The sequence below is a fragment of the Pan troglodytes genome, chromosome 17 (genome assembly GCF_028858775.2).
Source record: "Pan troglodytes isolate AG18354 chromosome 17, NHGRI_mPanTro3-v2.0_pri, whole genome shotgun sequence".
NCBI classification, from domain to species: Eukaryota; Metazoa; Chordata; class Mammalia; order Primates; family Hominidae; genus Pan; species Pan troglodytes.
Genome location: NC_072415.2, coordinates 41,942,568 through 41,967,368, shown reverse-complemented (window position 1 = coordinate 41,967,368; position 24,801 = coordinate 41,942,568). Strand labels below are relative to the sequence as shown.

At 38.9% G+C, this 24,801-nt stretch overlaps 1 protein-coding gene across 1 annotated transcript in view; it reads right to left on the bottom strand.

Annotated features, from left to right (window-relative positions):
- Window positions 1-2,273, bottom strand: part of MEP1B (meprin A subunit beta) — a 33,015-nt gene extending 30,742 nt beyond the window's left edge. Inside the window, exons 1-2 of the mRNA XM_523904.5 lie at window positions 1,920-2,273; window positions 213-231 (exon numbers count right to left, since the gene is read on the bottom strand). Coding sequence (XP_523904.3) covers window positions 213-231; window positions 1,920-1,982 — 82 coding nt within the window. The 5' untranslated portion in view covers window positions 1,983-2,273. The remainder of the gene's footprint in view (window positions 1-212; window positions 232-1,919) is intronic.
- Between the last annotated feature and the right edge of the window lie 22,528 nt (window positions 2,274-24,801).

The following is a 24,801-nucleotide window of genomic DNA, read 5'->3' as shown; positions in this document are numbered from 1 at the left end:
GGCCTTTCCTATACCATCTATTTCTTTGCTGGGCATATGAACCCTGGAACATGGACAATAAAATGTCCCTCCATAAATCAAAAGAATCCAGTATTAGATCAAAGTTCAATGCAATTATGCATCAATTATGCATATGTAATTATGTATGATGTTTAGCATTAAATATGTCCTAGGTTCTCTATAACCTAGAACAAAACTCAAAATAAACTCACCAAAGTTTTCTGGAGTTGGCTGGGAAATAAACACATAAACAAAACATATTATTATAATGCCCAGGAATGGTCTTCTTGGATTCAGTTTATATCTAACCATTTATTGTTTGTTTGTTTTGTCATTAATATTATGGATTACTTCCTGACATGTATTTAGGATGGCTAAATTGAAGTTTAAGATGACTTTTTGACCAAAGGGTCTTCTCATTTCATATGGAAAATGAAACTGCCTGTTAAATCAATTTGAAGGTGAAGGAAACAAGAAACCAACTTCAAAAATTGGGGGGAGGAAAGGCAGAACATAAGACTCTAGCTCTCAAATAAGTGCTCACTTTACACACGATTTTCTAAAGCATTCATGGAGCAATGTTTGAAAAACCAAATAATTTATTCTCAATGTTGAAATAATACTGTAATTTATAACAATTCTTTAAAAAGAAATGTTATTCAAGACTCATTGATCAAGTTATTTTGCATTCATGTTTCTCCCAGAATAATTCTGCCTTCAAAGACAATACAAATATTTAAGAAAAACAATGGGTACATTTTGTGATTAATTTTTTTTCTGAAAATAGATTCTCCACAAATGGTCAATGAAACTCAGACTACATGTCCAAAGGAAAAAAAAAAAAACAACTAAGTAAACCTGAGAAATGTCTTAGTGTGATTGAATTAAAAAGCTCATAGGACTGTCTGGGTTATGTTACCGGTTCTACTAACTAAGGGTAATTCAGTTCACCTTCCAGGTACTCAGACTATCCATAAGATATGGTCAGTACCTGCTTTGCATGGGTATTGTGAGGGTTACAGTATATAATGTGAAAGAAGGCTCATTGTAAGCTATAATAAATTGTCACAAAAGTGTAAAGTACAATTTTATTCAAATACAGCTTACATATCTAAATACTAGAATCATTTGGAGCGTTTAACAAAATGTGGGAATGAACTGGATGGATGGTTACCATCATTTTTGACATTAACAAGTGCTTTGCATGTTTCACACTATAACCACACACAGGCATACACTCATAGAGGAATGCCAGTGCACCTACAGAATAAAATTATCAAGGATTTATTCCTAATTACACTTTAACATGTATTCATCTGTATCTCTTGTATGCAATGTTCTAGTTCCTATTCATAGAATATCACCCCAATATAATAATTGTTATTTTAAAATAACAACTGAAGGTTTTCCACTAGCCATTTGAAACTTCATTTAAAACCTTGGGTTGGTTTGTGATACAAACTACCTGATAGAAAAGATTAGTCCAAACTGTAGAAGGATTAGTCTAAACTGATGAAGAAGCATAAGAGAAATACCACGTTATAAAACTTTGTAAGTACTGACGGTGCCTGTGACACTCATTCATGTCTCAAGTTACTGTGCAGCAATCTGCATTTCATTCAGCAGTAAAAATGGAATGATTTTCAAAATACACATTTATAATCTCATCAAAAGAAAACTTGTTACACAATGATGAAACTGAAAGGAAAACATAACTTTATATCAATGTCTCTACTCTGGTGTGGCTATTTGTCACTCCCTACACACTGCCCACCCCTAATCTCCAAGAAGAAACACTCATTTGAGATCAACATTTCAAGATGTAAAACAAACAAACAAAAAAAAAACACTTGTTCTTTAACAATCAATATCAACTGCCCCAAAATTTTTAAATTATCTTCTATATACTGTTTCCTTACCAAGCCAGAAATCACAAGAAGAGCATCCAAGAACAGAAACCAAGACAGATTCCATAAATCCATGTTGTAGCTTCCAGTTGAAAGTAGCTAACTATGACATTCAGGGTTGAATTGACTTCTTTAAAGGCAAACATTATAATTTATAGCCTTTGATCTCAATGATCCATATTGCAGGTCAGCTTGATGCTGTAATAATACCTCCAATCAAGGGATGAAAGTCCAGTATTTTTAACACAGCTCTGCGGAGTTGGTTTGTTGGCTTTTTTTTTTTCCTGTGTCAACAATTAAGTGCCTGGCTGAGACTTCTTAATGAATACATTCTCTAATGTATGTGTACTGGTCCCTAAGACTAGTAAACACCACTTAAGCAAAAAATATATATATCAAATTAATTTTTAATCTTGATCTTATGAAACTCCTCCTCTCATATAGCCCCATGCTGCTTTAATATATCCAGTTATGTCCACTGCTTTTTATCATTCACTCATTTAATAAAAATTATTGAGTGCCTATAATTTATTGAGTTATAAAATCCATTAATGTGCTAGAAATCAGGCACACCGGTTATTCACATATAAAGTAGTAAGATAGCAATGTATCTCATCCCTAAAAATTCCCATCAAGCAAACACTGGTGGGACATGGGTCATAAAAGTAGGAATGGTCACTGATTTTCTAATAAAATAATGTTCCCAATCCATCTCTTAATTCTTTCTCACTTTTTCCTTCTTTTCTTGGGATAATTTCTCTTTAAAAACAACCTGTTCTCTCAGTTCCCATGGCTTCATATTCAACTTACTTAAGATGCAGGATAATATTTTTTGAATACTAATTTTTGGCCATGGTGGCTCACACGTGTAATCCCAGCAGTTTGGGAGGTCAAGGTGGGTGGACCACCTGAGGTCGGGAGTTCGAGCCCAACCTGGCCAACACAGTGAAACCCCATCTCTACTAGAAATACAAAAATTAGCCAGGTGTGGTGGTGCATGTCTGTAATCCCAGCTACTTGGGAGGCTGAGGCAGGAGAATTACTTGAACCTGGGAGGCAGAGGTTGCAGTGAGCCGAGATCACACCACTGCACTCCAACCTGGGCAACAGAATGACACTCCATCTCAAAAAAAAAAAAAAAAAAAAAAACCTAATTTTTTTCTAGTTTCCCCTTCCCCTCTCCAGCTTAGCCTTCACCCCATTTTGTGCTAATAGGAAGACTATCAAGAGACATGTAGCATAGACAAGGAGTTTGAGAGGTTGCTTCTTGAGTACAAGCCAGCACTTCCCACCCTATGAGGGTAGGATGAGAATTAAATGGGAAAACTGAAAACTGTAGTTATAGTCAGTTCTTCACTTGATCCCTGAGATCCCCTAGATATATTATAGGATCCAAAATCAAATGGTCCTGTTTCTTGGCTAGAGCTACAAGGAAGCAAAGGGACTCTACAGAAGAAGGCACATCTTAGGAAGAGGAGAATAACTCCTGGGGCCAAGGGAAGCACAGAAGTATCAGAAAAAGCTGTCATGCCTGAAGAGCCATGTGGATAGGAATAAGGATGTCTCCATTGCAGGCTGCACAGAATCACAAATAAGGACCAGACAGAGGGACTGATATTTTAGAGGATGCCTATGAGGATAGATGACCTCAGGGATCATAAGGGACCTTCCCAATGCATTGGGACTGTTAATTAAGGTTAGGCACAAGCCTAAAAGTAAAATGTGAATCCTGAATTAGCCACAATTAAATTTTTGACATCTATGTGAATGGGAACCTAAAATATCAATTATTATAACAGACCAATGGAACAGAGTAGAGAACCCAGAGAAACCAGATGCCAAGAATTTACACTGGGGAAAGGACAATCTCTTAATAAATGGCGCTGAGAAACTGGATATCCATATACGGAAGAATAAAAATAGATCTCTGTCTTTCATCATATACAAAAATCAACCCAAAATGGATTAAAGATTTAAATGTGGCTGGGCACGGTGGCTCACACCTGGAATCCCAGCACTTTGGGAGGCCGAGGCAAGAGGATCACAAGGTCAGGAGTTCGCAACCAGCCTGGCCAACATGGTGAAACCCTGTCTCTACTACAAATACAAAAATAAGCTGGGCATGGTGGTGCACACCTGTAATCCCAGCTACTCTGGAGGCCGAGGCTGGAGAATTGCTGGAATCCAGGAGGCGGAGGTTGCAGTGAGCTGAGATCGCACCACTGCACTCCAGCCTGGGTGGCAGAGAAAGACTCTGTCTCAAAAAAAAAAAAAAAAACCCAACAAAGAAACAAACAAACAAACAAAGATTTAAATGTAGGACCTGAAACTATAAAACTACTCAAGGAAAACATTGTAGAAATGCTCTAGGATATTGGTCTGGGCAAAGATTTTTGGGGGGTAAGACCTCAAAGATACAAGCAACCAAAGCAAAAACAGACAAATGGGATTACATTAAGCTAAAAAGCTTCTACACAACAAAGGAAACACTCAACAAAGTGAGGAAACAACTCACAGAGTGGGAGAAAATGTTTGCAAACTATCCATCTGACAAGGGATTAATAACCAGGGTATATAAAGAACTAAAACAACTCAATACCAAAAAAAACAAATAATCTGATTTTAAAATGAGCAAAAGACCTGAACAGATATTTCTCAAAAAAGACAAACAAATTGCCAATAGCTATATGAAGAAATGCTCAGCACCACTAATCATCGGGGAAATGCAGATCAAAACCACAATAAGATATCATCTTACCTGAGTTAGAATGGCTATTATAAAAGAAAAAAAACGAAAGATAACAAATTCTGGAAAGGTTGTGGAGAAACAGGAAGTCTTGTACACTGTGAAAATGTAAAGTAGTAGAGATATTATGGAAAACAGTATAGAGGTTCCTCAAAAAACTAAAAATAGGACTCCCATATGATCCAGCAATTCCATTGCTGAGGATATATCCAAAAGAAGGGAAATCAGTAAATTGAAGAGATACCTGCACTCACACGTTTATTGCAGCACTATTTGTAATACCCAGGATATAGAATCAACCTAAGTATTTGTCAACATATAAATGGATAAAGCACATGTGGTCTGTATACACAATAGAATATTACTCAGCCATAAAAAAGAAATCTGACACTTTCAGCAACATGAATGGAACTGGAGGTCATTATAAGTGAAATAATCCAGGCACAGAAAAACAAATATCGAATGTTCTTACTCATATCTGGAAGCTAAAAAAAAATTTATCTCATGGAGGTAGAAAGTAGATTGGTAGTTACCAGAGGCTAGGAAGGGAAGGGAAGGGAGGAGGAGATGAAAAGAAGTTGGTTAAGGGGTACAAAAGTATAGTTAGATAAAATAAATGATTTAGTATTTGATAGTACAGTAGGTAAATTATAGCTAACACTTTATTATATATTTTTAAATAGCAAGAAAAGATTACTTGAAATGTTCCCAACACAAAGAAAAGATAAATGTTTGAGTTGATGGATACCCTAATCACCCTAATTTGATTATTATACATTGTATATAGGTATCAGATCATCATATGTACTCCCAAAATATGAACAATTATATATCAATAAAAATTTTAAAAGAAAAAGAAAAAAAGTATGATTATAGAAAAATAAAGACAGTCTGGGTACAATGGCTCAAGTCTGTAATCTCAGCACTTTGGGAGGCCAAGGTGGGGCAGATCACCTGAGGTCAGGAGTTCAAGACCAACCTGGCCAACATGGTGAAACCCCGTCTCTATTAAAAATACAAAAATTAGCTGGGAGTGGTGGTGGGCACCTGTAATCCCGGTACTTGGGAGGCTGAGGCAGGAGAATTGCTTGAACCCGGGAGGCAGGGATTGCAGTGAGCTGAGATCACACCATTGTACTCGAGACTGGGCGAAAAGAGTGAAACTCTGTCTCAAAAAAAAAAAAAAAAAAAAGAAAAGGAAAGACATTTATTAAGCACAGCTGTTTCTATGAGCCAAGATTTGTAACTGAAACACCTGAGTGAATTCTCTGTGTTGCTACAAGCAGTTCATATTTGAAGTTAGGAAAAGTGGAAGCAGGAAGAACAGGAAGCAATCATTCCCAGGATGTTGGAGTCTGTTTTGAACCCTAATTACAGGACATGGGCAGAGCCTCACTAGGAATCTCATGGAAGTCATTGAGGCATGGCTGAAATCCAATTTCCAAAAAATGTATTTTGCCTACAATAAATAGATATCTTTTACAGTTTGTTCTTTTCTAAGGTTGTCAATGAAGCTCTACTGCAGAAGCTACACTTGGCTGGTCTAACATACCTCCAGCTTTCATCACTTGTATCCTGCCCCTAGAAAGCCTTTACAAGCTTCATCATGGCATTAGGAATCTGATCTCAGGAACCTTTCTGCCTTTGGTCATTGGTCCACCTCTGGTGTTCATTTTTCCCCAGGCAATATCATCAACAGGAAACCCAATGCTGAGATGATAGGATTTATATACTGTTCTGAGGTCCCCTGGCACCATCAGGAAAGCATATTTCTCTTAGGAATGTGATTCTTAAAAAGTTTTTGTAAGTTATGTCATAAGTTTCCCAATACTAGCTCTTTATGAAATCTTACAAACATTTGCCTAACAGATTAGAAAGTTATGTATTTATTTGAATTTCAATTAAATTAAATGGGTTTAGGAAAAAGAAGAAAATGAAGATAGAGTAATTACAGAAGTCCCTGCGAAGCTGAGAACACAAATTCAATTGGAACTCAGGCAACTAAGGGGTGGAAGGGCTCATAAGACATCTTCCTAAGACATCTGCATTGCCTGGTATTGGACAGACTAAATCACATATTTCACACAGATCTCCCAAGTCACTCCCCCAAATTACCATCTTTTACCCCATTTTTCAAAATTGTAGTATGTTACTATATTAGTCAAGGTTTACCAAAGAAACAGAACCAATAGGATGTGTATATAGATAGATTGGATTGGCTCACATGATTGTGGAGGCTGGCAAGTCCAAAATCTGCAGGGTAGGCCAGCAGGCTAAAGACCCAGGCAGGAGTTGATGTTGCAGCTACAGTACCATGGCAGTTCACTTCTTCTTCCTCTAAAGACCTAGAGGAAGAAAATGAAACTCTTCTCTCTCTTAAGGCTTTCAACTGATTGGGTGAGCCCCACCCACATCTGGATGGAGTAATCTAAACGTTAATTTCATCATTAGAAAAAAAATACCTTCGCAATTATGTTTAGACTGGTGTTTGACCAAACATCTGGGTAGCATAACCTAACTTAGTTGACACATAAAATTAACCATCACGGTTACTTTTTTTGCTTCTTTTCTTGTGTTTCCCAAGGATGGGATTGTGTGTACCCAACACTAACATGGTTTAAAAAGCCATTCATGGGATTTCCAGTTTCCAGTCTGGCATGTAAGAAGTCACCACTCTGCCCTAACAATAAGTGAAAATATGAACAAGCTGAAAAATAACCAATTCTTCTTAGATTTATAAAAGTTAGGTTAGAGGACAAAATGCTGTTGCTAAAGTGGGAGAGACCAACAGGTGAATACCCAGAATCACAACAGAGCAGAATCTGCCGTAAGGAACCATCACTGGGTTAAGGAAACCTGAACTGTAACTGACAAGTTCCTGGAGGGTCATTGTGGACAAATCTGAGTGATAAAAACTCCAGGGGGACCTGTCATGGGGAAGGGGTGGAGGGTATGCTTTTCCAAGTTTTACCTCCAGGAGCCTCATCAAGTCTTCACAGTGAACATCAGAGAAAAATTCCCTCATGATTACATCAAAGGTAGGGGAAAGAAACTATTCTGAAAACCATAAAAGCACTATGTTCTTCTGCTTTAGGTTCTGATAAAACCTGCTGGAACTCACCTGACGGAAGGAAAACACCCAATTCTATCTGACTCTGCCCTTCCGTGTGGAGGAACTACCCAACTCCAGTCCACTCTAGCCATCCTGCCCCACCTATGGGGGTGAGGTGGGGAGGTCTGAGAAGTACATGTGGAGTTCACAGTCCAGAGGCACAGGCTTACTGAAACACTGAGATCTAATCATAAGAGTATAGAATGCTTCCCTTCCTCCCACGCCTTACCAACACATTAATAAAGACCTAGTTACAGCAATTCCTTTTACCTGGTACATTTTGTTCAGCTATCAAGAAAAAAATGCAAGGCATACTAAAAAGCACAAACACAGTTTGAAGAGACTGAGCAAGCAATGGAACAAGACTCAGATATGGCAGATATGTTGGAATTATCAGACCAGAAATTTAAAACAACTATGATTAATATGCTAAGGGCTCTAACAAATAAAGTAGACAGCATGCAAGAGGACATGGGTAATATAAGCAGAGAGATGGAAATTCTAACAAAGACCCAAAAAGAAATGCTAGAAATAAAAAATACTGTAACAGAAATGAAGAATCCCTTTCATAGATTTATTAGTAGACTGGACACAGCTGAAAGGAATCTCACAACTGGAGGATATCTCAATAGAAACCTCCAAAACTGAAAAGCAGAGAGAGAAAAAAAAAGACTGAGGGAAAAAATCCAAAACAGAATATCCAAGAACTGTGGGCCAACTGCAAAAGATGCAACATACACATAATGAGAATACCAGAGGAGAAGAAAAAGAGAAATGAACAGAAGAAATATGTGAATCAATGACTCAGAATTTCCCCCAAGTTAGTGTCAAACACCGTAACACAGATCCAGGAAGCTCAGAGAATACCAAGCAGAATAAATGCCAAAAATCTATACCCAAACATATCATTTTCAAACAACAGAAAATCAAAGATAATGAAAAAAATCCTGAAAGAAGACAGAGGAAAAAGAATATCTTACCTATATAGAAACAAAGATAAGAATTACATTAGAATTCTCAGAAATTATGCAAGCAGGAAGAGAGTGAAGAAATATTTAAAGTGTTCAGAAAGAGAGAGAGAGAGAAAAAAAAAAACTAGCCAAGAATTCTTTACCTTAGGAAATTATCCTTCAAAAATGAAGGAGAAATAAAGCCTTTTTTGAACAAACAAAACTTGGTGAAATTTTTTGCCACTACACCTGCTTTGCAAGAAATATTAAAAGAAGTTCTTTAGAGAGGAAGAAAATTATATAGATCAGAAACTTAGATCTACATAAAGAAAGGAACAGCATGGGAGAAGGGATAAATGAAAGTAAGATAAAATCTTTTATTATACATATTTTTAATTGATCTAACAGATAACAGTTTGCTCAAAAATGGTATAGCAATGTATTTGATTATGTATGCACATATATATGCTTATGTATGTTTATATATAAGTGAAACGAATAACAGCAATGATATAAGGATCAGAAGGAGGAACTGGGATTATTTTGTTATTATAAGGTGCTCACACTGCCCATGAAGTCATATAGTCTCATTTATTTATTTATTTACTTATTTATTTATTTATTTATTTATTGAGACAGAGTCTCGCTCTGTCGCCCAGGCTGGAGTGCAGTGGCGCGATCTCAGCTCACTGCAAGCTCCGCCTCCCGGGTTCACGCCATTCTCCTGCCTCAGCCTCCCGAGTAGCTGGGACTACAGGCGCCCGCCACCACGACTGGCTAATTTTTTGTATTTTTAGTAGAGACAGGGTTTCACCGTGTAAGCCAGGATGGTCTTGATCTCCTGACCTCATGATCCACCAGCCTCGGCCTCCCAAAGTGCTCGGATTACAGGCGTGAGCCATCGCTCCCGGCCATATAGTCTCATTTAAAAGCAGACTTAGATTAGTTGTAAATGTATATTGCACACTGTAGGATGCCAATAAAAAAAGTTTAAAAGGCAGTATAACTGATATGCTAAGAAATGAGAGAAGATCCAATCATATAAAATGCTCAACAAAAACCACAAAAGGCAGAAAAGAGTGAAAGACAAAAATAGGAACACAGAAAAGGGCAACAAACAGAAAACAGTAACAAATATGGTAGATATCAATCCATATATAAAATAATCACTTAAAACATCAATGGCCTAAATGCACCAATTAAAAAACACAGATTGTCACAGTAGATCAAAAAACAAGACCCACCTATACATTGTCTATTAGAAATCACCTTTTTTTTTCTTGAGACAGGTTCTTGTTCTGTGGCCCAGTCTGAAGTGCAGTGGCACTATCACGGCTCACTGCAGCCTCAAACTTTTGGGCTCAAGCGATCCTCTTGCCTCGGCCACCCAAGTAGCTGGGATTACAGGCATGCGCCACCACACCCAGCTAATTTTTTTTTTTTTTTTTTGTAGAGACAGGGTCTCACTATGTTGCCTAGGCTGGTCTCCAACTCCTGGGTTCACGCAATCCCCACCCTCAGCCTTGTGAAGTGCTGGGATTACAGGTATGAGATACTGCATCTGGCCAAGAAACCCACTTTAAATATAAAGACACAAAAAGATTAAAAGCAAAGGGATGAAGCATGTCAAACCCAACTATGTATAAAAAGAACTATACACCACAAACAAGTGGGATTCATCCCAGATATGCAAGGCTGGTTCAACATTAAAAAAAAAAAAACTCTTGAAACTTAACAATAAGAAAACAGCCAATTAAAATATGAGCCAAAGACCTTAACAGATACCTCACCAAAGAAGATATACAGGTGGTGAAGGAGCATATAAAAAGATGCCCTGCATCATATGTCATCTTGGAAATTAAAATCAAAACAATGATGAGATACCATTACAAATGATGAGATACATTTGGCCATTAGAATGGCCAAAATCCAAAACACTGACAACACCAAATGCTGGTGAGGATGTGGAGCAACAAGCACTCTCACTTATTGCTGGTAGGAAAGCAAAATGGTACAGCCACTTTGGAAGACAGTTTGGCAGTTTTTTACCAAACTAAACATAGCCTTATTATGCTCTGGCTTCTTGTCAGAGCATATACATCTTTCACCTCTTAAATATATCCTTACCATATCATCCAGCATTTGTGTTCCTTGGTATTTACCCAAAGGAGTTGGAAACTTATGGCCACACAAAAACCTGCACATGAATGTTTATAGCAGCTTTATTCCTAATTGCCAAAACTTGGAAGTGACCAATATGTACTTCAGTAGGTGAGTGGATAAATAAACTGTGTTACCTCCAGACAATGGAATGTTATTCTGCCCTAAAAAGTAATGAGCTAGCAGGCTATGAAAAGCCATGGAGGAAACTGAAGTGTATGTTACTGAGTGAAAGAAGCCAATCTGAAAAGACTATGCACTGTGTGATTCCAACTATGGCATTCTGGAAAGGGCTCAATTAAGAAAACAGTGACAAGTTCAGTGATTGCCAAGGGACAGAGAACAGGAAGGGATGAGTAGGCAGAGCATAAAGCATTTTTAAAAGAATGAAGCTATTCTGTGCATTACAGTTGTGGATTCATGTCAGTATACATTTGTCAAAATAAAACATACAGCACCAACACTGAACCCTAATGTAAATTATGAACTCTGGGTGAGAACAATGTGTCAATGTAGGTTCATTAGTTGTAACAAATGTACCACGCTTGTTGGGGATGTTGATGTGGGGAAGCCATGCATGTGTGGGGGGAAGGATATATGAGATATTTCTGTACCCTCCAGCCAACTTTGCCATGAACCTAAAATAAGTAGTCTCTAAAAAATAAAGTCCAAGAAAAAAAATTAATCCAATAAATAAAAACCATTCAATATTTTAACAAAAACACGTAAGCTGAGAGTATCAGGTGTACATGTTATAGGCCCTGATACAGGATCACCAAGATTCAATTAATCAAGTTTAACCACTAGCCGGTGGCATCTTCTGTGCACCCAACACTGTGCATCATCTTGCTTCTCCTCTACTGCATTGACTTTTTGTTTTGTTTTACAGTGTGTGCCTTCTGAGAAAACTACTAGAATAACAAACATTTTCCAAAGGATGTAAATGACACTACCTGCAGTGCAACAACAGAAAGAGGCCAAAAAGTAAACAGGGTCACACACTTACTACAAGACTACACTGTTGCCGTGGAGACTCCACTACAATGTGTTCCTGAAGTAGGAGGGGGTCCATGGCATTGTTTAAGCATTCGCTGTACCTCGCAGTAGAAAACATCCTGCACAAAAGCAAAAAAAAAAAACTTGTCACACACCCATGGGTAGATGGGTGGATGGAGAGCACATCTCCTGTGCTCAAGTTGACTTCAAAGAGAAATGTAGTTGAAAAAGCTGAAATAGCCTTTTAGGTAATTGTGGCTGTTCTGCTTAAGTACTACACCCAAACTCAACAAGCTGTAGTTTCTTAAACCACATCAGTGAACTTTTCATATTCTGTTATTTTTAAGTCCATTTCATATGCTGTTGTATTCAAATCTATTGGTCTATCTTACATTTGAATGGATCCTTTACCTATGCATGATTTTCTAACATCATTCATCTTTTAGAAAATCTAGGCTCACTGAGTTATGCAGATCTTACAAATGTTGACACATTTAGTTATACTTTATCAGATAAATCACTTTGTTAATATCACCACCAATTTCATCAGAAAACTTTAGACGTATCTGGGAAACTGTCAAGTTCATAGTAGCAGATACAAGCTTTCCAAAATTCCAACTTTCTCTTGAAAGCTTAATTTTTTTCATTGCCAATAAATACCATCAATTGATTTTCTTGATGTTTTAGGCTCACTCCATTCACTTTCTTTTCTTTCCTTTTTTTTTTTTTTTTTTTTTTTTTTTGAGATGAAGTCTCCCTCTGTTGCCCAGCCTGGAGTGCAGTGGTGTGATCTCGGTTCACTGCAACCTCCGCCTCCCAGGTTCAAGCAATTCTCCTGCCTCAGCCTCCTGAGTAGCTGGGATTACAGGTGTGTGCCACCATGCCCGGCTAATCTTTGTACTTTTAGTAGGGACAGGGTTTCACCATGTTGGTCAGGCTGGTCTCAAACTCCCGACCTTGTGATCCGCCCGCCTCAGCCTCCCAAAGTGTTGGGATTACAGGCATAAGCCACTGCACCCGGCCTCCATTCACTTTCAAGTACATTTCTGACAAATGCCTGATAACCAAAGTTTGTCTGTCAGTTGTTCTTCGAGTAAATATAGTGTGCCATGAAAAAGGCATCTTTTCCACAACTCAATCACACAAATGCTTTTCTTCCAAATGTGTACTTTACATTTTGTCATGCAGAATATTAAAAAGATGTGTACTCAAGGGTCTAGATTTAATAAAATTAATTTTTATAGCATCATCTGGACATTTTAAAGTGAGACTTTTGTTATTATTGTTTTTACTGTAAGTGCACAGTGATGAAAAATACAATGACTACCATTATCACTGCTTTTGCACCAAGGTACAGTTGTCAACGTAGTTTTTTTTTTTAAGACAAAAAGAGTCAGTATTATTGTAAAAATAGTTTTGACCTGTGGACTCTGAGAGAGTCTCAGGGACACTCAAGAGTCTATGGACCACAACTTGAAACTGTTGCCTCATGGTGATGGGAAGATAGAGCTGCACTAAAAAAGACTGGGGTTTGAACCCTTAGCTGAGAAGTTCAGCTTTGCATTAGCTAACTTTTTTTCTTCTGTATAGATGGGGTCTCCCTATATTGCCCAAGCTGGTCTTGAACTCCTGTGCTCAAGCAATTCTCCCACCTCGGCCTCCCAAAGTGCTGGGATTATAGGCCTAAGCCACTGTGCCCAGCCTCAACTTTCTTATGTATAAAATAGAAGTAATAAAAGGACAGGATTAGCATATTAAAAATTATATATGTAAAGTGCCTGAAAATTAGAACAAACACTACAATATGGACCAGAGACATGTATGTAAGGAAGTTCATGCAAAAGGGAATTATTAGAGAAAACTAAAGTGTTCTTTAATTAACATATTCATGCATTCATTCAAAATATTTATGGAGAACCACATCCTGGCGTTGTGCTAGATACTGGGGACATAGAAACAATTAACATGATCCCTGCTTTTAAATAGTTTACAGGGGGCACAAGCATTTAAGTAGACTGTAAGGGCTTCGTCTGATCAGTTATAAGAAAGGTATCCACCAAGTGCTAAGGTCAAGCAGTGAAATACTTGCTCATAGTCTATGTCTGGACCTTGGAAGCCAATTTAAAAGGGAGGATGGACTCTTGGGTCAGTCCAAGTAGAGAAGAGAACAGAGAGCCTAGTTTTGGCAAGGTTTACTGAGTCACCAAAGGGCCTGATGGTCTGAGAGGGAGAGAGGGAGCTGCACCATTCTGAACTGCAAACTCTGCCCTTGGATGGGGAAGTGGGTCAAGGCGAGATTTTCACATGTACTGGGTTTTCAGATCCCCACCATGGTGATGAGAAGAAGCTGCTTCCCCTACATATGCACTGTGGGAACCCTAGGATCTATGATAATACTCAGCTGTTCAATGACTGAGGACTTCTGCTTTGACAGCTGCTGCATGTGGTGGGCCTTGATTGTTGACTTTGCTCCATGTGGCCAGAAAGGCCAGGTGAGCATGGAGTGGGTGAGATGTGACTCATTGCAGGTTTTGGTTAGAGTAAAAGAGAAAGAAAAACATTTGCTTCCCAGTTCAAATGTCTTAATTTAAGCCACAGGTAAGTGTTTCCATGGAGTCAGCTACCAGATGAGAGTTCTGAAGGGGTATGCCAGGGCCCAGAACACGAAAGAACACCACCGTACAGACACAGAATATTAGGTTATCATTTTTTTATGACAAAACAGACAGGAAGTACAAGCTGCTGTTCTATCTTCATCTGAGAGAGGAAAGAAGAAAAACAAAGAGAAATAATGAACAAGCTTGGAAATCATGACTACACTTACATGTGGGATAGGCAATTTTACCATCAGTATTAGACATTTCAGATCTGAGGACCAGAAGCCAAGAATAACCACCAGTTTTCACAAATTGGCCCAAAAACTGCATAGTGCAATGACTTGATTTGCTTCAATTATGCTAGAAACATCTGAGGATGGCTTTATCATACACAATCCTTTGCACTAATGTAGATATTTCTCACTATGAGGTTATGAACAAGGGGAGAATTTGAAAAGGGGGGTAAGTTACACATTCATACCTTCATTGCGTGGGCTCATTACTAAATGGATGGATGGATGGATGGATGGATGGATGGATGGATGAGTGGATGAGTGAATGTGTGGATGGGTGGATGGATGGATGGATGAGTGGATGGGTAGATGGATGGATGGATGAGTGGATGAGTGAATGTGTGGATGGGTGGATGGATGGATGGATGGATGGATGAGTGGATGGGTAGATGGGTGGATGGATGGATGGATGGATGGATGGATGGATGGATGGATGGATAGATGGATGGATATATGAGTGAATGGGCAGATGGATGGATGGATGGATGGATGGATGAGTGGATGGGTAGATGGGTAGATGGATGGGTGGATGGGTAGATAGGTGGGTGGATGGATGGATGGATGGATGGATGGGAAGGTGGGTTAGTGGGTGGTTTGCTGTGAAGTACGAACTTTAAAGTACATAAATTTTAGAATGAAATTAAAAGCTTCCAAGGTAGGGTGGCTCAGGAGAGCTTTCTGGGGGCCATTTGGTGAGAGAATAGAAAGCAGACTTGAGAGCCATAATCTCGGCCTAGAACAGGAGATTAGAAATCCTGTGAAAATTTCTAACACTCTGTATCAGCGAAGCCACTTACTTTTTGTTCCACTTATACTACATCAGGAGAATTCAAGACAGTGTCTTTGAGGGCTGAGAGATCCATAGACTCTGCTTCAGGATCTCTGAGGCTAGAGAGTCATGTGGTATCTATAATCCTCTTGCCATAATAATTCACTAACGTGGGGGCATTCTTCACCTCCGTTGATCTTAATTTGGGGCCCACAGCCATGGATAGAAATCACAGGTTCTGAGACTGAGAAATAAAAAAATAATTACACCTTAATTTCATTAGCTTGTAATTAAAATGTGGCATTTCTCTCCATTGTGAAAATAGACGTCTACATCCTTACCACCCTGAATCCACCCAATCTCGTCTGATTTCAAAAGCTAAAAAGGGTCAGTCCCAGTTAGTATTTGGATGAGAGCCAGCCTGGGAATATTGTGTGCTGTAGGCTTTAAAAATAGATAGATAGAGGATAGATAGATAGATAGATAGATAGATAGATAATAGATAGATAGATGATAGATAGATAGATAGATAGATAGATAGATAATAGATACATAGATACATAAATAGAAATTTTTAAAAGAAAATAGGCAACAAGTCATAGTCATAGTATAAGTACCTATGACTTTGTCATCAATGGAAACATCAAATATTTTCATATCAGGTCACAATAAGGTCCTATATCTCAAAATATCATTTGTACTCATTGCTACTTTGAAATTACTATAGTTCTTAGGCCCACAGCTAGATCTTGTCATTTAATAGCTTAAAAAAAGAAACGTGTGTATTACTATATCACAAATTTATTCTTTTTCCTAACAGTATCTCAATAAGAATTGATTTCCTTTGTAATCCTATGTATATTTTATTTTGCACATTTAAAACATTATTCTGAGGAGGAATCCATGAGCTTCATTAGACTAACAAGTCCATGGCTCAAAAATGTTAGAATGGGAGCTGCCTCTTTCAATTGTCCCCGCTGTCCCTGCCTAGACATTGCCCTGAATTCTCATGAAGGGATAGGCAGTTTTTTCATGACATTTCCAGGAAGCAGCCCAAACCATCAAGTCAGGGGACTGTCAGCAAGCTGTTTTATCCATTAGGAACCATAGAAACAGGGCCCAGGGCCAATGAGCTTGAACAATGCTGTCTACAAACATGCTTGAGACAGACTTAGGGGGAAAAATTATTTGCTCCTACCTAAAAATAAAGCTACAGATGTGAAATCAATAAATGTCTAATTAAACATTCTACCAAATATGTCAAACTCATCTGTCATTAAATTTAATATTCATAAAATTTTTGCATAAAAAAATGACGTCAGATTTTCTCACTTTGCAAGAAGCCTCAAGTAAACATGATTATGAAGAAAGGCTATAAAAGATTAAAAGTTACTCATAGCCAAATATTTTCAGAGGCAGAATTATAAAAATATGCCCAATATTTTATGGGAAGAAGAATCTATTTATGTGATGTGGAATGTCTGCATTTTAATATGTTTGATGGGGTGTAAGGTGGGCTTCAAAACAAGATGGAAAGGGGGTTAAGTCTTCCTAGGTTGCAAAACCATGACGACTAGAAGTTGTGACTTGTCCTCTCGGCTCCCGTGAGGAGCACAGTCTCAGAGTTCAGGACTTGGGAAGATTTCCAGCATTGGCATCCCTTTCCCCTTTCCTCCCATGGGCTTCCCAATCCTCCCGCTGCCCTCTCTAAGCCCTCACTTTCAGCCTCACTGCCCTCTCCTGGGCATCTCACTCTCTGAGAACAGTAAAGAAGACCCAGTTTAGTGAAAAAAGCCAGGCATGGTGGCTCGCTCCTGTAATCCCAGCACTTCGGGAGGCCGAGGTGGGAAGATCACTTGAGCCCAGGAGTTCAAGACCTGTCTGGGGAACATAGCGAGATCCCATCTCTACATATCAAAAATTAAAAATTAAAAGAAATGAAAAAAAATTGAAAAATATTTGAAATTTGATACATTTATTTAAAGGCACCAAAGACAGGGAAAAATCAAAACGTTGATGTTCTTCCTCACGCTTACACTAAAATGTAAGATCTGTGCAAACAAAATTGTCCCAAAGCCTAGATTTGGAAAGAACTTCTTCCTGGGAAGAAATTAGCATCCTGATAAAACTCATAAGCCATTTTCTAAGGAGGTTTATTTGTTTTTTTGTTTGTTTGTTTGTTTGAGACCAAGTCTCACTCTTTTGCCTAGGCTGGAGTACAGTGGTGCGATCTCGGCTCACTGCAACCTCCGCCTCCCGGATTCAAGTGATTCTCCTGCCTCAGCATCCCAAATAGCTGGGATTACAGGCACCCGCCACCACACTTAGCTATTTTTTCGTGTGTGTGTGTGTGTGTGTGTGTGTGTGTGTGTGTGTGTGTGGTTTTAGCAGAGACAGGGTTTCACCATGTTGGCCAGGCTGGTCTGGAACTCCTGACAGGTGATCCACCTGCCTCGGCCTCCCAAAGTGCTGGGATTACGGGTGTGAGCCACTGCGCCCAGCCCTGAGGAGGTTTAATAGGACTAAGATTTGTTGTGGGAATCTAGTTCCCTGCCCCCTGTGTTACTGTCAGCTGCTTTTGACCAACTTGTAAAATTTCTGTATTTAATCTAACAAGGATTATATAAATATTCTCTTTTTCTATAAAATACTCCTACTGAGCATAAATCTTTCAATTTGCCTCCCAAAGGCCTTTCCCTATTTATGCAACGTTGTCATAAATTTTATCTGTTTATGATTAAATTGTCTGAGAAGTTTAGCATGTCTGTTGTTCTTGTTTTCAAATAAGGGGTTAGGCAATATGTTCTTTCGGAAATGTAAGTCTAAGCATGGTGGCTTCTGTACTGTTGAATTGCTTTATAAGCATATATTACATTTCTAGAAGAATTTCTTTAAAGAGTGTAGGCAAAGGAATTTGGTTTAATCACATTTCTCACATAGTTTTGTTAAGGTACAATACTATTACAATATAATATTTTAGAAGCTCATATTATGACCCTCATGCAAATATAAAATGTATGTATGTCAAAGATTGTATTCAATTAATCAAGAAAGAAACCAGTAAGATGTAAGAACCAGTTTAAGAGAAAATTTGAACAACAGTCATATATAGAGAGGCAATTAGGAATGCTGAAATGCATATGCTAATGGTTGTAAAACTTATTAATATTACGTAAGAAAATGAAATGTAGCATTTGGGGTTATCTTTCTACACGGCAGAAATCAATTATATCTCTACCCGACAAAAGCATTTGCGTTTCTGTTGACAAGAATTGTTTGCCGTGACTACCAGTTTCCTGCAAGTTCAATTCTGCCCTAGTCATTAGGAGACAATCAAAGGTACCCATCCCTATAAAATCAGATAACATTCTCTGGACAGTGCACAGAACTCCACTGAAAGGTTACCGTGCATTCTGTTTAGCCAATTTTTAAGTCTTGGACAAATTTTCTTGATAATACATCATTTTATCAACAATTTTACCTTATCAAAAACCAACGCACAGAACAAATTAATGGTAAGGGCTACACAAATTATAGGTGAACAATTGCTAGCTCCTCCATTTTCCTCTTTTTGACTTTATAACAATAAAATGATACTTTATAAAATTATTTATAATTATAGTAGTTTCAATCTAAATCCCTTTTTTGTTTTGAAGAAGGAGAAATGTGAAAAAGGAGATTCTAGCGCTCACTCGGAAAAGTAAGCATCTGAAAATAGTCAAGAAAATTTGAAAAAAAAAATTGACTGATATAGCTAGGCACGGTGGCTCACATCTGTAATCCCAGTACTCTAGGAGGCCAAGGCAGGTGGATCACTTGAGGTCAGGATTTCGAGAGCAGCTTGGCCAACATGGTGAAACCCTGTCTCTACTAAAAATATAAAAATTAGCCAGGCATGGTGGTGTGTGCCTGTAATCCCAGCTACTCGAGAGGCTGAGGCACAAGAATCACTTGAACCTGGGAAGTGGAGGTTGCAGTGAACTGAGATCATGCCACTGCACTCCAGCCTGGGCAACAGAGTGAGACTCAGGAAAATAAAAAAAAGAAAAAAATTGAAAAAAAAGTCTCAAAAAAGAAAAAAAAATTGACAGATGGGGTGGTGGATATTAGTAGCTATGCAGGAAAAAGGTGGAGAGGCTTGCCTTCCCTCACATTAGATATTAAAAGTCATTTGAAATTTATAATAATAAAAATAGTAACAACACAAGAATGGATATATTAATAGAATATTAAATAATATAAGGCCCCAAACGAGACCCAAATGTAAGAATCTACCACATGCTGGAGGTGACACTGAAAATCAGTAGAGAAATGATGGGTTGTCAACTGATGACATTGGGACATCTAGATCCTTCATTATTTCAAAAAAATTAAAAGACCAGGGTATTAAACCATCAACTGGAGTAAGCTGGATGGAGATGAGAGAAGAAATTCAGACATTTTAGACAGAGGGCACCCAGAGCAAAGGAATCACAGTAAAGAAAGAGTTGCTGCATGCATGAATGAAACAATGGATTCAGACAAAGAACCCAATCAATGCCCAGCAGAGAAATGTTGAGAGATGAGGGGGGCAGAGCGGTCAGGAGCCAGCCATGTCAGCTGAGGATGCCATTCGAAAGAGGCTTGAACTTGATCCTAAAAAAGATGGGAAGCCTCTGCAGTTTTTAAGTAGGAAACTCTCATGATCAGGTGTTCCTTTTAGGTTGATTACTCTGCTGCCTGTTTAGCAAATGGGTTCCAAAAGGTTAAGATAGTGATATGGTTTGGCTGTGCCCCCACCCAAATCTCATCTTGAATTGTAGTTCCCATAATTCCCCACGTGCTGTGGGAGGGACCAGGTGGAGATAATTGAATCATGGGGGCAGTTTCCCCAATCCTGTTCTCATAATAGTCAGTGAGTTCTCGCAAGATCTGATGGTTATATAAGGGGCTTCCCCCTTCACTAGGTACTCATTTCTCTCTCCTGCTGCCGCGTGAAAAAGGACGTGTTTGCTTCCCTTTCTGCTATGATTCTAAGTTTCCTGAGGCCTCCCAAGCACTCTGGAACTGTGAGTCAATTCAACTTCTTTCCTTTATAAATTGCCCAGTCTCAGGCAGTTCTTTATAGCAGCATAAGAACAGACTAATATAGATGGGATGCAGAGACCATTTAGGATAGTTACATAAGAAGGAGGTTCCAGAAATATCTAGGAATAGGAGCCAGATTGTAAAAGTTTCAGGGAGGAATTGATGGAAAGAAAAGAGTGTTGTCAGCACTATCCTCATGATTTAGGATTTGGGGAGTGAGAGAAAGGAGAAAGGTAGGGTGGTAACTAAGGGAGCAGCAGGTTCTAACAAAGCTTAGACCTAGCCTTGGCATGCTGGCAGCAAAGCAGGAGCCAGTGGAGACAGGGGAGAGGAGAAGATGAGAGGGAGGCCTGGGGAGAGTGGGGAGGAGTGGGGCAGGGAAGGGTTGGGGCACAGCCAAGACCCATCTATTTAACTTTACGAAAAGGAGAAAGGGGCTAACTTGGGGAATGGGCTAGTGTCATGCACTAAGCAGGCCTCATACTCAGCACTCATGTTCTTGTCTTTACCAGTTTTTGGAAACTGATTCTAAAAGGATAATATGCCTAATAAAAAGAACAAATCAACTTATTGCTCTAGAAAGCTCATAATCATCCATTTAACTTATTTCCTTTACCTGTTTTATGCCGGTGTTGTTCTCAATCCTGGGGATGAGGCAGTAAACTAAACAGATAAAGCCTCTTCCCTCGTGGAGCTTACATTCCCGTGGGAGAGAAGACAATTACCAATTACCACGGAACACAATTTCAGGGAGTCATAAGTGCGGTGAAGAAATAGAACTCAAGCAAAGTAGGTAGCAAGGCTGAGGAGGGGAGCTATTTTATACGATGTGCTCAGAGGAGGAATCTCCAGTCAGATGACATTTTTCTTAGACCACAAGAGCATAATTTAGTGAATGGTGGGCATAGTAATCAAAGTTCAGGATTAGCCTCAGGTCTACCTGAGACATGACTTCTATTCGTAAGTCCCTATTAAATGTTTCTTTCTGAGAGGGGGGAAAAAAAAGGACCTTTCAGGATTAACGATCCTGTAAAACACAACCTTCTAAGAAAATAAATAAATAAAAGAAATCTAGGCTAGTTATCAATTATGCAGTGGCATTTCCCAACTAAAGATTTATTTGGGCCTCAAATCAACCTTCCCTTAATCCAAAATCTGACTTGTCTCATTATAAACTGTGACTTAACATTTATTTCTGGTTCTAAAATCAGAATTTTGGAGAACTGAAGGATACAGTTGGTATTATAATATTTCAATTTCTGATAAGTTTCCATGAAAAACAATGGGACAAACTAAGAAAAGCCTGAAACAAATGGCTGGGATGTCTAAAATGTTTTAAATCTCTTTGTAATTTAATTGTTGATCAAACATGGTGCTGTGTGTCTTCAAGTGCCGAGCACTGACCTGGGCACCAAGGGTACAAGTTTGTTTTTGTTTGTTTGTTTGTTTTGTTTTGTTTTGTTTTATTATTATACTTTAAGTTCTAGGGTACATGTGCACAACGTGCAGGTTTGTTACATATGTATACATGTGCCATGTTGGTGTGCTGCACCTATTAACTCGTCATTTAGCATTAGGTATATCTCCTAATGCTATCCCTCCCCCTCCCACCCCATAACAGGCCCCGGTGTGTGATGTCCCCCTCCTGTGTCCAAGTGTTCTCATTGTTCAATTCCCACCTATGAGTGAGAACATGCGATATTTGGTTTTTTGTCCTTGCAATAGTTTGCTGAGAATGATGGTTTCCAGCTTCATCCATGTCCCTACAAAGGACATGAACTCATCCTTTTTTATGGCTGCATAGTATTCCATGGTGTATATGTGCCACGTTTTCTGAATCCAGTCTATCATTGATGGACATTTGGGTTGGTTCCAGGTCTTTGCTATTGTGAATAGTGCTGCAATAAACATACGTGTGCATGTGTCTTTATAGCAGCATGATTTATAATCTTTTGGGTATATACCCAGTAATGGGATGGCTGGGTCAAATGGTATTTCTAGTTCTAGATCCCTGAGGAATCGCCACACTGTCTTCCACAATGGTTGAACTAGTTTACAGTCCCACCAACAGTGTAAAAGTGTTCCTATTTCTCCACATCCTCTCCAGCACCTGTTGTTTCCTGACTTTTTAATGATTGCCATTCCAACAGGTGTGAGATGGTATCTCATTGTGGTTTTGATTTGCATTTCTCTGATGGCCAGTGATGATGAGCATTTTTTCATGTGTCTGTTGGCTGCATAAATGTCGTCTTTTGAGAAGTGTCTGTTCATACCCTTCACCCACTTGTTGATGGGGTTGTTTGTTTTTTTCTTGTAAATTTGTTTGAGCTCTTTGTAGATTCTGGATATTAGCCCTTTGTCAGATGAGTAGATTGCAAAAATTTTCTCCCATTCTGTGGGTTGCCTGTTCACTCTGTTGGTAGTTTCTTTTGCTGTGCAGAAGCTCTTTAGTTTAATTAGATCCCATTTGTCAATTTTGGCTTTTGTTGCCATTGCTTTTGGTGTTTTAGACATGAAGTCCTTGCCCATGCCAAGGGTACAAGTTTTTAACAGCCCTGTCCTTTAAGATCCCACTGCCAGGCTGGGTGCGGGACACACATCTGTAATCCCAGCAATTTGGGAGGCCAAGACAGGTGCATCACTTGAGGTCAGGAGTTCAAGATTAGCCTGGCCAACATAGTGAAACCCCATCTCCACTAAAAATATAAAAATTAGCTGGGTGCGGTGGCGCGCACCTGTAATCCCAGCTACTCCGGGGGCTGAGGCAGGAGAATTGCTTGAACCCTGGAGGCAGAGGTTGCAGTGAGCCGAGATCATAGCACTGCACTCTAGCCTGGGTGACAGAGTGAGATTCTGTCTCAAAAACAAAAACCACCGCAAAAAATCAAGATCCCACTGCCAAAAGGCCAAAAGGGATGGCTGTTGGAAAATTAATTACATCAAGATGGCTATAACAGAACATGGCCAAAGTATTTGAGAATAAAACATCAGAGAAAGTAGCATCTCGGAGAAAATCTGCTGTAACTTTTCCAATTGCTCTGCAAAGAAGATACTTTTCAATCTCTTTCTTAATCATCCATTATGCTGAATTTGGCTCTATTGAATATTTCTTCATTTTAGAAACTCTTTATGTCCTATTTACCCTGAAACCTCTCTCCCTTTTTCTCGAACCTTGCTGAATTCAGCCAGATTGGCAAACATGCCATATTCTTTTTATGATCTCAGTAGCTAGCAAGATACCTGACATATGATAGGTACTCAACAAATATTTGCTGAACTAAACCTAACCAGGTCATGCCTTGACAAAGCTCCAAGAATTCTTACTCAGGTTCTTCCTCTGCCAGACCCTTGCCACATCCTCCCACACTACACTCATTCACTCAGTAAATATATGTGGAATGGCTATTAAGTGCCAAGATCTGTTCTGATAAGATAGAAATGTACAGAAATGTATGGCTTCTTTCCATACAAGAAACTAGGGAAGCAGAGTTAAAATAGCTACCTTGGTATTAAAAAAAAAATTCTGGCTGAGCACAGTGGCTCATGCCTGTAATCCCAACACTTTGGGAGGCTGACATGGGTGGATCACTTGAGGCCAGGAGTTCAAAACCAGCCTGGCCAACATGGTGAAATCCCATCTCTACTAAAAATACAAAATTAGCCAGTGGCACACACCTGTAATCCCAGCTACTTGGGAGGCCGAGGCATGAGAATTGCTTGAACTGAGGAGGCGGGAGTTGCAGTGACCTGAGATGGCACTATTTGCACTCCAGCCTGGGTGAGAGAATGAGAGTCTGTCTCAAAAAAAAAAATAAATATAATAAACAATTTTAATATATATAGAGACTACCATAAAGGAGCTACTCTACATACTCATTTTTTGAGATCAAATTTACTTGATAAACTTAATTTTATGATTATATAAAAGGGCAAAAAAAAGTCTGTTCTGAGAGCCAAGGATACAGCAAAACAGGCAAAAATCCCTGCCTTGATAGAATTTACATTTCAAAGTAGGACACAGATAACTAAAATATAGAGCATGGGAGAAGGTGCTAAGAGATGTGGGGGAAAAAATAGGTTTATTAGGATTTGACCAGAGAAACAAGACCATTAACAGGTATTCACAGTGGTGGGCTGGAGCTGGCTAGTACTGGCCTGAGAGAGCTATCAGCATCTTCTCTCTTCTCCCCATTCAGTGATGTCA